General features: G+C 38.0%; 1 protein-coding gene across 1 annotated transcript in view; it reads left to right on the plus strand.

Annotated features, from left to right (window-relative positions):
• LOC121869551 (protein MON2 homolog) overlaps positions 1 to 14019 on the plus strand; it is a gene marked incomplete in the record, with an annotated part of 157970 nt that overhangs the window by 124790 nt on the left and 19161 nt on the right. Inside the window, 3 exon segments of the mRNA XM_042370941.1 lie at positions 1497 to 1681; positions 2054 to 2164; positions 5913 to 6108. Coding sequence (XP_042226875.1) covers positions 1497 to 1681; positions 2054 to 2164; positions 5913 to 6108 — 492 coding nt within the window.

The raw sequence follows: 14019 nt of genomic DNA on the forward strand, positions 1-14019 counted from the left end.
TGGAAGGTAAATCGTTAACCGAAATCTCGTTAACCGAGGCGCTCGTTAACCGAGGGATCACTGTATTGTATTTTTCTGAATTTTATGTCCGTACTTTCTCTCAATTATATCCTGTTTTATGTTATATTCTAAACCATGGATTAGTTTTGGAAACCATCTCATTCTTTCTATAACACTTATTGTACTTACAACGGTAGCCTGCCACCACCCAAACTTTTATTAGAATATAACATATCTTAGTGAACTGTTAGGTAGCGTGCTAGTGAGCTTCTAGGCACGTGAGTTACAATAGCTATTTTCTGAGAACCAATGGGTAGAAGGAATAGAGCGGTGATACTCGTAGTTTACTAATTTAATATTTATTAATACAGTCAACCCTCACTTTACGCGGTCCCACATTCCGCGTTTCCACGTTTACGCGGTACCCTGCCGAAACAGGAATGCTCACATTCCGCGGTGCGTGTACCCTTTTACGCGGAGAGTGGCTGGCGAGCCGCGCCATTTTTGGATCCAAACCTCCCGCCATCTCCCGCCATCTCCCGCCATCCGCCATGTTGTGTAAGCGGCGCGAGCATGGTGCGCACAAGGTCGCCCAGTCATCAAAACATTACCGAGTTCTTCACCCGCCACCCACCACAGCCGGCCCAAGTCAGTGATAGTGATAATTATAGTGAGGATATGGACTTATATGGACTTTGAGGGGTTTGACAAAGAGGCCCTGCAAGCCTCTGTGGTGGATAGTGATACAATTGATACAAGTGATGGGGGGCCAATAATCTGCCCTCTGCCTCGGAACCAACCCCCCATCCCCGTGTGCCCAGCCATCTTTTCTACTAATGTAAGTGTTAAAAAACCTAATATTATTGATATTTCTCTTAATTATTAATTGTGTGTGCATACCATCATAAAGTTAAGATAATATTTTTACTACAACATAGTTGTGTGTTGTCAAAAAGTGGAGTTTGGGGGTCGGCCCAGTCTCTATTTCAATTAATCCCATATGTTATGATGTTCACTTTACGCGTTTCTCACTTTCCGCGGTACCCTGTGGGTTGAATTAACCGCGTAAAGTGAGGCTTGACTGTATATTATTTTTTGAAAACTGTGAATACAGGAAGAAAATACACCAAAAAATTTTCCTAAATAATCCCTGCTAAGATGGGGGGGAGCATCTTATATGGCCATGTGTCTTATATACTGGTATTTACCCCAGCCATATGCTCCTATACTCACTGAATGCACTTAAGTTAAATGCGTGTAAGATGTGACGCGACTGTACTGTACTTTGAGAAGCTGCGTGTTGGTTACTTTAATAAAAACAGGGGGGAATTATATGTATATATACATAGGGGTCCCTGAATATATGCGAATTCACACTTACGCTGGGATCTCGGGAACATAACCCTCGTGTACTCTGAGACCCTACTGTATGTTTGGTGGCCACGTGTATAGGAAGTTATTCATAAGTAACACAAGTATATATGTTTTCTCAATAGCCCACCACCAGCAAATCAGAGCAGTGAAGATGCAGAGAGAGACGAGAACATCGACTGTCAGGTGGTCGAGTTGATACGAGAGGAGATTCTGCCGTATGCTTCTGCCACACCAAGTGACTTTATAGTGTCCATTATGGTGCTTCTGAATAAGGGTTCCATAGAGTCTGCATCTGGCACTGATTCTGGTAAGAACACAGAAATGTAGACAATCTTTTAGTGTTAATAAATTATTCTGGGAATCTAATGCAAGATTATGAAATCTGTGGAAAGACAAACAGTATACAATACAGTATCAGGAAAGTTGAAGTGAATGCCTTACACCCAAAAGTGAGTTTCATTGATGTTTTGTCAGAGCACATGATAGCTGGTGAACCATTGTAACTTTTGCTATGAACACAGATTATTGTAAATATAACTATGAAATTTGTCTCATCAAAACTGTTGTTTTGAATATAGTCCTTAGTTTGCTTTAATGGCTTATTCTGTCACATGTAATTAGATTTAGGAGTCATCCATAATTAGTGCAGTTTTAAATGAATTACTGTACTTACTTGCAGAGTGTGAAGGATTCAAGTTGCGAGAGGAGTTTGCTAAGACGTGTTTTGAGACTCTTCTTCAGTTCTCCCTCCTCACACAGACAGATTTTGATCCCAACCTTGACAATTCAGGTATGTACTCTTGGTAATGTGCAAGGAAGACTGGGGAGTTTTTAATAGTGGAACCTTGATTCAGTGGGGGTAGATCCCAGTCCCAAAAAAGCAAATCTATGAGGAGGGTGGGTGGAGATAACACTGCATATCTGAACTGTTTAAAGATAATCTGTTATTATTTTATTACTGCACTGTAACATCAAAGATAATCTGTTGTTATGTTATTACTGCACTATAACATCAAAGATAATCTGTTATGTTATTACTGCACTATAACATCAAAGATAATCTGTTATGTTATTACTGCACTATAACATCAAAGATAATCTGTTATGTTATTACTGCACAATAACATCAAAGATAATCTGTTATGTTATTACTGCTGCACTATAACATCAAAGATAATCTGTTGTTATGTTATTACTGCACTATAACATCAAAGATAATCTGTGTTATGTTATTACTGCACTATAACATCAAAGATAATCTGATGTTATGTTATAACTGCACTATAACATCAAAGATAATCTGTTGTTATGTTATTACTGCACTATAACATCAAAGATAATCTGATGTTATGTTATTACTGCACTATAACATCAAAGATAACCTGTTGTTATGTTATTACTGCACTATAACATCAAAGATAATCTGATGTTATGTTATAACTGCACTATAACATCAAAGATAATCTGTTGTTATGTTATTACTGCACTATAACATCAAAGATCATCTGTTGTTATGTTATTACTGCACTATAACATCAAAGATAATCTGATGTTATGTTATTACTGCACTGTAACATCAAAGATAATCTGTTGTTATGTTATTACTGCACTATAACATCAAAGATAATCTGATGTTATGTTATTACTGCACTATAACATCAAAGATAATCTGTTATGTTATTACTGCACTATAACATCAAAGATAATCTGTTGTTATGTTATTACTGCACTATAACTTCAAAGATAATCTGATGTTATGTTATTACTGCACTATAACACCAAAGATAATCTGTTATGTTATTACTGCACTATAACATCAAAGATAATCTGTTGTTATGTTATTACTGCACTATAACACCAAAGATAATCTGTTATGTTATTACTGCACTATAACATCAAAGATAATCTGTTATGTTATTACTGCACTATAACATCAAAGATAATCTGTTGTTATGTTATTACTGCACTATAACACCAAAGATAATCTGTTATGTTATTACTGCACTGTAACATCAAAGATAATCTGTTGTTATGTTATAACTGCACTATAACATCAAAGATAATCTGTTGTTATGTTATTACTGCACTATAACATCAAAGATAATCTGTTGTTATGTTATTACTGCACTATAACATCAAAGATAATCTGTTGTTATGTTATTACTGCACTATAACATCAAAGATAATCTGTTATGTTATTACTGCACTATAACATCAAAGATAATCTGATGTTATGTTATAACTGCACTATAACATCAAAGATAATCTGTTGTTATGTTATTACTGCACTATAACATCAAAGATAATCTGTTATGTTATTACTGCACTATAACATCAAAGATAATCTGTTATGTTATTACTGCACTATAACATCAAAGATAATCTGTTGTTATGTTATTACTGCACTATAACATCAAAGATAATCTGTTATGTTATTACTGCACTATAACATCAAAGGTCTTTAAGTGTATATCAAGGTTATTAAAACACTATTACATCAACAATAAAAACATATGAAGCAACACTCTGGGTAGAAAATCTGACATAAGTCTGGTTGTCAACACGTGTTTTCACCGAGGTGATGGCTATTTACTGTAAAGTTTTTCATGTAAGTAGCCACCGAATTTGTTTTATGAATAAAGAGAAAACTGTACAGTATACTGTGCAGTACTATAAAGATTAAAATAAGAACAAATATGTGTAGGAGTATATTGTATGTGGTAGAACAGTACTATTGTAGTGTATTTATCATCACTTAATAAATACAGTACTATTGTAGTGTATTTATCATCACTTAATAAATACAGTACTATTGTAGTGTATTTATCATCACTTAATAAATACAGTATTATTGTAGTGTATTTATCATCACTTAATAAATACAGTACTATTGTAGTGTATTTATCATCTTTTAATAAATACAGTATTATTGTAGTATATGTATCATCACTTAATAAATACAGTACTATTGTAGTGTATTTATCATCACTTAATAAATACAGTACTATTGTAGTGTATTTATCATCACTGTATAAGTTCTGTTGTAGTATACAGTATTATGTATCTGCATATACAGTACCTTGGTTTATTCATTAATCAGTTGTCTAAGTGTACAAATACTTGTTATAGTGACCCCTGTTGCAAGCTGGTTTGCTGAAAGCTCTCACACGAACGCATCTTGAGTGGAATACCTTCCGATACAGCTTATCCTTTTATTTTCAAGTCATATTACAAATTACATATTGTATTTTTCTCTGTTACTGAAGATGTTATGTTAATCATGATGAACCATAAGAGGCCAATCATATGAGAATATAATACTGAATCAATAAATAAATAAACCTGACGAATGCGGCAACATCCGATCAGCCCCCATCCCCCAGCCTGCTTGCATACACAGTGTCTTAGTTCTCAGTAGGCCTATATGAATTCTCATTAGACCACTGTACAGTATTCAGTGAGCAAGTGTTGTTCTTTTCATAAGATTTTTGTTTTAATTTTTCCACTTTTCTTAAAATATGTAGAGTACCTTTTTTATAGTATTTCTGGTGACCAGAGCACCTCGGAGAGTCCAGTTAAAGCGAATTTTGATATATTGAAGTCCTATTTATCTAGATTTTACTGTGCTTACAGATTTTTTTTATAGTATTTCTAGTGAATAGAGGAGTGGTCCAGAGCACCTCAGAGTCCGAAAAAAGCAGATTCCAATATATTGAATTCCGATATACACTGTATTGAGGTTTTTCCTGTACAGTAGTTAGTGGTCTAATATATGCAGGGGTATGCTTGGGTTATCTTGTTTCACTGGCATTTGAAGACTTAGAAATAATTGATATATTAATTGTTTGGTGATATTTTGTGTACCATCCTACTTTGAGTGTAGAATAAGACCTCTCTTAGTTGGATTATATGTGGTTCAAGGCCGTCCGACTTTTCTAAAATTCTGACTTATGCGTAACTTCCCCCCCCTCCTCTTTAACAGTATACTTGTACACTGCACTTACTTTTATTGTAGCAAATGAATCTTGAGGTGGAGGACATTGAGAGGCTGCTTACATTTCCAATACCTGTATTCACACTTATATTGTGTTACTCTTTACATTTAGTTACACTTATTTCTAGTAAGCACTTAAATTTGGCTGATGTCATAAAAAGTCCTTCACTTTAACCCAGACTCCTCACTGATAACATTCATGGAGACCCCAGCATCAATTTTGTCTGATATCTTCAGTTTCTTTTCAATTGCTAGAGGTTTGAGCACCATTCCTTTTCCCCCAGTGATCCTCAAGTGGTGTTGTTTTGCCTTTACTTACTTTAGAGGAAATAATAATATACCAGGGATGCAGTAAATACAATAATAAAATAGAGTGTGCAGCAGAGGAGCAGTGGGAACTGAACTCCTCTCCCAACTGCCACCCCCACAGAACCTCCTAAGTCAGAGTTTGTCTAACTTATGGGGTTTCTGACCTACTGTACAGAAGTCCAACTTAAAGGGATCCTAATTGATTCATTGTTAATCCTCTCCTCATCACTCTCAGGGAAGGCAGGGACAAGCAAGGCCCCAGAAACAAGCAATGGTTACACACCACAGGACTCTGCTGCAAATATAGGCAAGTGTGAGTCAACACAAGTTACTACGAAGTTGGCAGTCACTTCTCTCCTGCACCGGTTTAGAGAAGTTCTCGTTAAATATGTGGATGATGAGAAGCTCAGTGGGAAATGTCCCTTACCCAGGTGTGTGAAGTTATATTGTTGCATTATATTTTGGTAGAAACTAATACATTCTTAACATTCTTTACCATTCCAAAGCCTGGATTAGTATACAGGGCTGCCTCACTTATCGCAAAGGTTACGGGCATGAAACTCGTTGCAAATATTGAAGTTGCGAATAGCGGAGCAATTTCTCCCATAAGAAATAATGTAAATAGGGGGATACAGGCATCGCGGTGGTCACGGCTGTCAGATTTTAACACTTGTTTTACTCAATACATTGAGAACATGAAATAAGTAAAGAAACAAGGGCATAATATCAAATAAACATCAAAAACAAACACTTTGATTTTATTAGGCGTATATGTTTACAAGTACTGTACAGTATACAGGGGTACTTAACATGTTTGAGTGTGTGAGTGCTTGAATGTTTATGTGCGTAGGTGTGTGAGGTAAGTCTTAATCGTAAACTGTTAATTTACCTCTGATGTGCTGTGTTGCTTGCTTGCTGAAGTTGGCATTAGGGGAGAGGGTGAAGGTTTACTGGGGTGAGAGGAGGCCGGGGTCGTCAGCCACCTCACTCTCCTCACTGCCAGGGTCGTCAGCCACCTCACTCTCATCACTGCCAGGGTCGTCAGCCGCCTCACTCTCATCATCACTGCCAGGGTCGTCAGCCACCTCACTCTCATTATCGCTGTAAATTTGCACTGAAAGCTGTTGTTCTCCACTGGTTGAAGGCTGTGGTTTACTTGTTGAAGGCTGTAGTTTTACACTGGTCTTGAACAGCTGCCTAAAAGCTGTGTTCTGTTTGGATGTATGTGGGGTGGTTGGTGCACTGGGGGTTGAAGGTTTGGCCCTGATAAATGCATCAAGAGTCATTTGTTGTGCATTCTTCCTCTTCTCAAGCACCTCATAGTATGCTCGTATGTCTTTCTTGACATTGCGGATGATAGTGCAACTTCGGTCAACATTAGGGTCCATTTCTATTGCCATATCCATCGCCATCTCAAATGAAGAAATCAGCTTCCTTAGGTTCCGTTCAATGAGGAGTTGTGTTGGAGTTTCATCTGCATTTTATCCCGTTGCAAGTGGCATTTCTTCTTGCTGAAGCCTCTCCAGTTCTATCAGGTCTTCATTGGTAAGTTCTTCATTGTGAGAGTCGAGGAGGTCTTCTACGTCAGCGTCATCCACTTTATCGAATCCAGCCTTCTTTACAAGAGTCACAATAGTCTTCCTTACTGCAGGCACTGAAGGGAACCAATGAAGTTGTGCACACACTCGGGCCACAGCTTACTCCACACACCGTTCATGTTCTGTTGTGTTATTGCCTCCCATGAATCACTGATGGTTTTTATGGCTTTCCTGATGTTTTTTTTTTTCCAAAACTCCAGGATTGTAGGTTTCCCTTCTCCATCGGCCCCCTCAATCAGCTGCTCCATGATACGTTGAGTGTAGAGCGCCTTGAATGTAGAGATGATGCTCTGGTCCATGGGTTGCAGCAAAGTCGTGGTGGTGGGAGGCAAAAACACAACTTTAATGTTCTTACACCAGTCAACCATAGCTGGTGGATGAACTGGTGTGTTGTCGATCACCATCAGAGCTTTATCATCAAAATTATTTTCCTTATTATAGCGACTGATGTGACCAGACACATAGTTGAGCATGTAGTCGTGCATCACAGACCCTGTCGCCCACGCCTTACGGTTTGAACGCCAGATGACAGGAAGTTGTCCCTTCACAACCCCCCCCCCTCAGAACATGGGGTGTTTCAGACCGGTACACAAGGAGAGGCTTTAACTTCAGGTCACCTTCAGCATTTTCATCAATCAATAGAGTGAGGCAGTCCTTGGCAACTTTGAATCCAGGTGAGGTCTTTTCCTCCTTAGATATGTAGGTCCGTGAAGGCATTTTCTTCCAAAAGAGTCCGGTCTTGTCCAAGTTGAAGACTTGCTTAGGACTGTACCCACCCTCCTTAATTATGGTTGTGAGAAATGGTGGGAACTTCTCTGCGCTAGCTGATTCTCCTTGTATTTTTAGGTTGTGGATTGATATATGTTTCCTAAATCTATCAAACCATCCACGGCTGGCACTGAACTCAGGTATGTTTGGTTTATCTTTCCACAGCGATCTTGCCTTCTGTTGAATCATGCATTGCGTTAAAGGTGTTTTAAGGCGCTGGGTCTGGTCGTCAATCCACGTGTTCAACATCCACTCTATACTCTGCATCTCAGCATCATGGAACCTCATCACCTTAGTAGCCGTCAGTGGTGTTGCAGACCCGGCCATCTCCTTGATCTTGTCGCTGCTTTTAGCTATAGAATGCACCGTAGAGGGAGCCAAGCCGTGCACGCGCCCAATCACCGACGTTCCTTTTCCGTGTTCATGTCTTTTTACGATATCCAATTTCACGTTCAACGTGACTGCCACACGTGATCTCTTAGCAACATTGCTGGGAGTTTTAGTAGCTGGTCGCTTGGGCATTACAAGATCACACAAAACACAACTGCGAGATCACACAAAACACACACCAGCACGCGTGAGACTGAGGCGAGCAGGAGTGTATGGCGGAGGAATACGTACACACACTGTCCTGCACTACGGTTGAGGCGCGCGGTTCTAAATTTTTGCTCGTAAGAATTTGCGAATAAACGGGGCAACTATTGCGAATACTGTAGTGGAAATGGGAAACAATAAATTGATTGCGGGTAACCGGGGTTACGAATACCGAGGCTATGAATAACGGGGTTTGCCTGTACAGTAATATCTCCCTTAGCCGGAATCCCTCAAACCCGGAACTCTCCGATAGCCGGAAATGAAATTTTCTTAGAGAATTGTTCACAAAGCCAGAATTTTCTGGAAAATTCCGAAAAAATTCCCGATATCCGGAAAATTCTGGGAATGGGGGAGTTTTTTCCGGGTTTGAGAGATGAAAATCAGGTGCATTTTCTGGAAAATCCAAGGATTTTTTTTGTTACCCGGAAAATTTTGGGGATGGGGGATATTTTTCCGGGTTTGAGAGATGATGTAATGGGCAATTTTTGGAACTTCAGAGAAAATTTTTCCATTACCCGATAAATTCCGGGGATGAGATTTTTTCTGGCTTTGAGAGAGTCATCTCGTTAACCGGAAATCTCTCCTTCCCGGAAGTGCTCTGCACCAATTGTTCTGGCTAATGGGGATATCACTGTACAGCTCCTCCCCGACTTATGACCTACTCGACTTACGACCTACTCGACTTACGACCTACTAGTCTTACGACCACCCGCACTTACGACCTGTCTCAGTCGTACCAAAATTTGGTCAAATTACGTATTTTCGAGTCCCAAAGTTAGTACACAGACAAAATTTTCGTTTGTAATTCACTTTAAAATGGCTGGCAAGCATAAAAATGAGAGTTCTCATGGTGCTGAGAAGAAAAAGAGACATCCATTTTAGATTTTCTATGTATTATTTAACCATTTTTGTCTTGCTACCATTTCGACTATGACCTGAATGTCGGTCCCTAACCCCGTCGTAAGTCGGGGATATCACTGTATTTAGTCTCTGCTGATATTTATCTCACCAGTATGTTACTGTATTATCTGATTCTGTCTAGAAAGACTTATAAATATGCCAGCTGAAGCCTAAGGGTGTTAGAGTAACCCTAATCATAGAACATTTGGAGAGAAGTCAAAGTTACTTGTAGGCTGGGAGGTGATGAATCATGATCACTCAGCACATGTGTAACCCTGTCTTTTATTCATCTACATTTACAGTTCTTCATTACTTTTATGGGCTAACTATTTTGTTCTACAGGAATAGTACTTTACATGCATAAAGGAGTAACTAGGTAAAGGATTTTGTTCACAGTTATAGCTACATTAGATGTCTTAATGCATGTAATTCTACGTAAGATGAAGTAAAACCTGGATTTTGCTTAAGAGTTCAAGTGAGCCAGCAGTCGTATGAATAAAGCATACGAGATCTATGTCCTGAATCTTATTTATTACAGCAAGTCCCTGTTGTACAAAAGGGTTAGGTTCCACCAAAACACTTCCGTTTGGTGGATTATGTTCACCGAAACCATTTTTCCCATATAAATTACTTTAAAAAGGGGGTTGTGTTCTTGTATTAAGCTCTGTGACAAAATAATTGCAACACATCAAAATACTGAAGATAAAAACAAGAAAACATGTAAAACATAAAGGTACATAAACAGAGTTGTCAATTGTTGTTTGTGGGAATATTCACTCTAGTAATGGTACAATGTTTCTTATTATGTTATTGTAAGAAAATGCCTGGTTTATATAATGTTTATAACTGAGCCCAACACCATTCTCAAATTAGACTACATACAAGATATGTATTTCACCCATATGTTGAGCATCATCTTCAGTTGTAACTCTCTTCACTCCCTGCCACATTTCACTGGATTTATTGTCATTATTAGTGTTTACTGATAGAATAGTGCTTAATTATGGCATTGTAGCCAGGTTAGACTCATCACTGTAACCACCAGGCTACTAGGCCAAGCTGTGAGGTGTTATGGTTGTTTTTCAACTCTTATTTTTGGGTAGATATTTGTAACTTTCTTCATTTATTTTTACTCAGTTACTTGCACACACAATCCTACATACAAATTGTGAAGAAAAAAAATTATTGTCCTAAGGTCAAACACATAAAGGGAATATATATTTCTTTGCACATGAGATAGCTGGCTAGGGAGACAGCAGAAGTAGCTCCCAGCTGGTCTGTTACTATGGTGAAGCAGGGAGTCTACGCAAATGGTGACTGTGTTAAACTTTCATTTGGCTTCTATTTACTGATTTGGCAATACAGTAAAACCTCACTAAGGCGGACTAATTGGAGTGAAGGGGTGTCCTGGATAAGACGTTTTCTGCCTTGGAGCAATTTTTTTAAAAAGACCTCCATTTTAAAAAAAAAATAAGTACAACACCAATGTATCCAATTTTTATGAATGAAATACATGTTTTTAATCAAAATTCATTGAAAAAAATAAGTAATATACACAAAGAACTGTACACTTACCCCCAAAAATGGAAGGCAGATCCAGCTGGACATGCCTCTGACTGCAAGAGTCTTGCAGTCACTTTGCATCTGAGTGCTTTAAAATTCCATATTCAGCACATATTTGTGAGGGAGCATGTCATCTTACAACAAACTGTTATTATTTTATTTTTTGTTTTTTGTTTTTATTTACTTATTTATTTTTTTTTTTTTTTCTCAAAAAAATTTGTCTGGCTTAAGAGGGATCCGCCTTAGTGGGGTCCGTCTTAGCGAGGTTTTACTGTACAGTATTTTTTGTTGTGCAATATTGTTTCATAAATGACAGTCAAAGAGTGAGTGAGAGAGGCAGAGTGTCAATGAGATGCAGTGGGTGTGAGGGATGGAGGAAGGTGGGAAATGGGTGGGAACAATCCTTGAGTGGGAGGCTGTGGATGTCATGCTGATGTGCTTTGGCTAAAGCAAATCCATCTCTACATCACTATGATTTAGGTGGTGGTGATCTGGTGGTGGAGGGGACGATTGTGGTAAGTGGTGAGGAGATAATGAGTCAGTCGGTCTATTTGGTAACACTGGCTACAGCACTGCCAGACACAATTGAACAGGGTTTTTTTTTTCTTTACTTTTACGGGATTAGCCCACCCGGGCACAGGTCAACGACCCACAACGAGGCCTGGGGGGCGAAAAAATAAGAATAGATCGAAATTAAAAATAGAAAAGGAAAAGATTATATTAATCTACACCACGAAGATGCTGGAAAACCAGCTTTTTAAAGTGAGAAAGATTGTATAAGTATTGAAACACAGAAGAAAGCAGAGCATTCCACAGTTTGGCTGTGTGAGAAAAGAAGGATGCGCTATAACGGGTTATTCTCGTGTGACCGACATCCACAGAGAAACGGTGGGCACCGCGGGCAAGACTTGTGTTACGAGCCCATGACCTTGCCGGCGGTACACAGGATGCCAGGTCCATCGAACATTGCCCGGCGAAGAAAAAGGGAAGAAAGATTATCAACTAAAGGAGGAGAGTTGATAAGATGAAATGCCTTTGATTCCACCCTACCTAACAGTTGGACAGAAGAGGAGCCACCCCAGATATGAGAGCAGTACTCCAAGTTAGGACGAATGAATCCCTTATACAGCCACTCCTCGAATTATGACGGGATTAGAAACCCAAATCCAGGTCGTAAGTCGAAAATGCAAAGATAATACATAGAAAATCTAAAATGGGTGTCTTTTTTCTTCTCAGTACCACAAAACTGTCACTTTTAAGCTTGCCAGCCATTTTAAAGGGAAATAAAAAAAAAATTGTCAGTACACTGCGCAATCACTAACGTCGGGACTCGAAAATACGTAATTTGAAAACATTTTGGTACGACTGAGGAGATCGTATGTCCGGGTGGTCGTAAGCCGAGTCGGTCGTAAGTCGAGGAGTAGCTGTATACAGTCAACCCTCACTTTACGCAGTTAATGTAACCCACAGGGTACCGCGGAAAGTGAATAACATAACATATGGGATTAAATGTAATAGAGACCAGCTGACCCACAAACTCCACTTTTTCCAACACAATACCTGTGTTCTAGTAAAAATAACATCTTAATTTTATGATGGTACATGCACACAATTAATACTTAAGAGAAATAGAGAAATACAATCGCCAAGTTAATGTCCATTCAAATAATGGACTCAACTCCCTCCCCCTCTTCTCACACTACACTGCTGGCTCTTCCCTCTCTGAGAAATTTTGGGGGGAAAACTAGGTATAGTAATAAATAATACCTCAAACTAAAGTTAGGATAATATAATTGACATTGCTGGATTCCTTGTAAGACCAGGAGTATTTTGAATACAAATGTCATATATTTTGCATTAAAGATAACATATTTACTCAGAGTAAACATTATATCTAAAATTTGTATGTCTAATGCAAAATCTATGATGTTTATATTCAAAATGATCATCAAATTGTAAGAATTCCAGCAATGTAAATTATATTCTGGCCGGGTAATTTGTATGAATTTTATGAGCTAAAACAAATATCTTCAGTTAATAAAAAAAAAAATATTCTTCAGACACTATCTGTCAATCAAAGTACCCCACCTTTGCTCTCTCTCTCCAATCGGCCATATGGTCGGGTCCGTCTCCAACCCTCCTCATACCCCCACCAACGTCCTCCCTTCATGGGAAATATTGGGTGAAAAAAGATTTCAACATTTAGTATTAAATAATACCTCAGATTAAAGTTAGGATGACATAATTGACATTGCTGGATTCCTTGTAAAACCAGGAATGTTTTGAATATAAATGTCATATATTTTGCACAAAAGATAACATATTTACTCAGAGTAAACATTATATCTAAAATTTGTATGTCTAATGCAAAATATATGATGTTTATATTCAAAATTATCATCAAATTGTAAGAATTCCAGCAATGTAAATTATATTCTGGCTGGGGAATTTGTATGAATTTTATGAGCTAAAACAAATATCTTCAGTTAATAAAAAAAAAAAAATATTCTTCACACCGTGGTGCCAGGTGGTCGGTTGCCAGTCCCTCCCTCCCTCCCACCCCCACCAACCGTCCCTAGTAGATGAATGTGTGAGAATACCAGACTGTTTACCTTTTTAGTAATAAATAATAAATCAGACTAAAGTTAGGATAATATAATTGACATTGCTAGATTCCTTGTAAGACCAGGAATATTTTGAATATAAATGTCATATATTTTGCACAAAAGATAACATATTTACTCAGAGTAAAAAATATATCTAAAATTTGTATGTCTAATGCAAAATCTATGATGTTTATATTTAAAATGATCATGATATTGTAAAAATTCCAGCAATGTAAATTATATTCTGGCCGGATAATTTGTATGAATTTTATGAGCTAAATAAAAAAATTATACTTCAGCCGTGTAAAGGGGT

The sequence above is a fragment of the Homarus americanus genome, unplaced genomic scaffold (assembly GCF_018991925.1).
Source record: "Homarus americanus isolate GMGI-L3 unplaced genomic scaffold, GMGI_Hamer_2.0 scaffold32583, whole genome shotgun sequence".
In the NCBI taxonomy this organism is placed as follows: Eukaryota; Metazoa; Arthropoda; class Malacostraca; order Decapoda; family Nephropidae; genus Homarus; species Homarus americanus.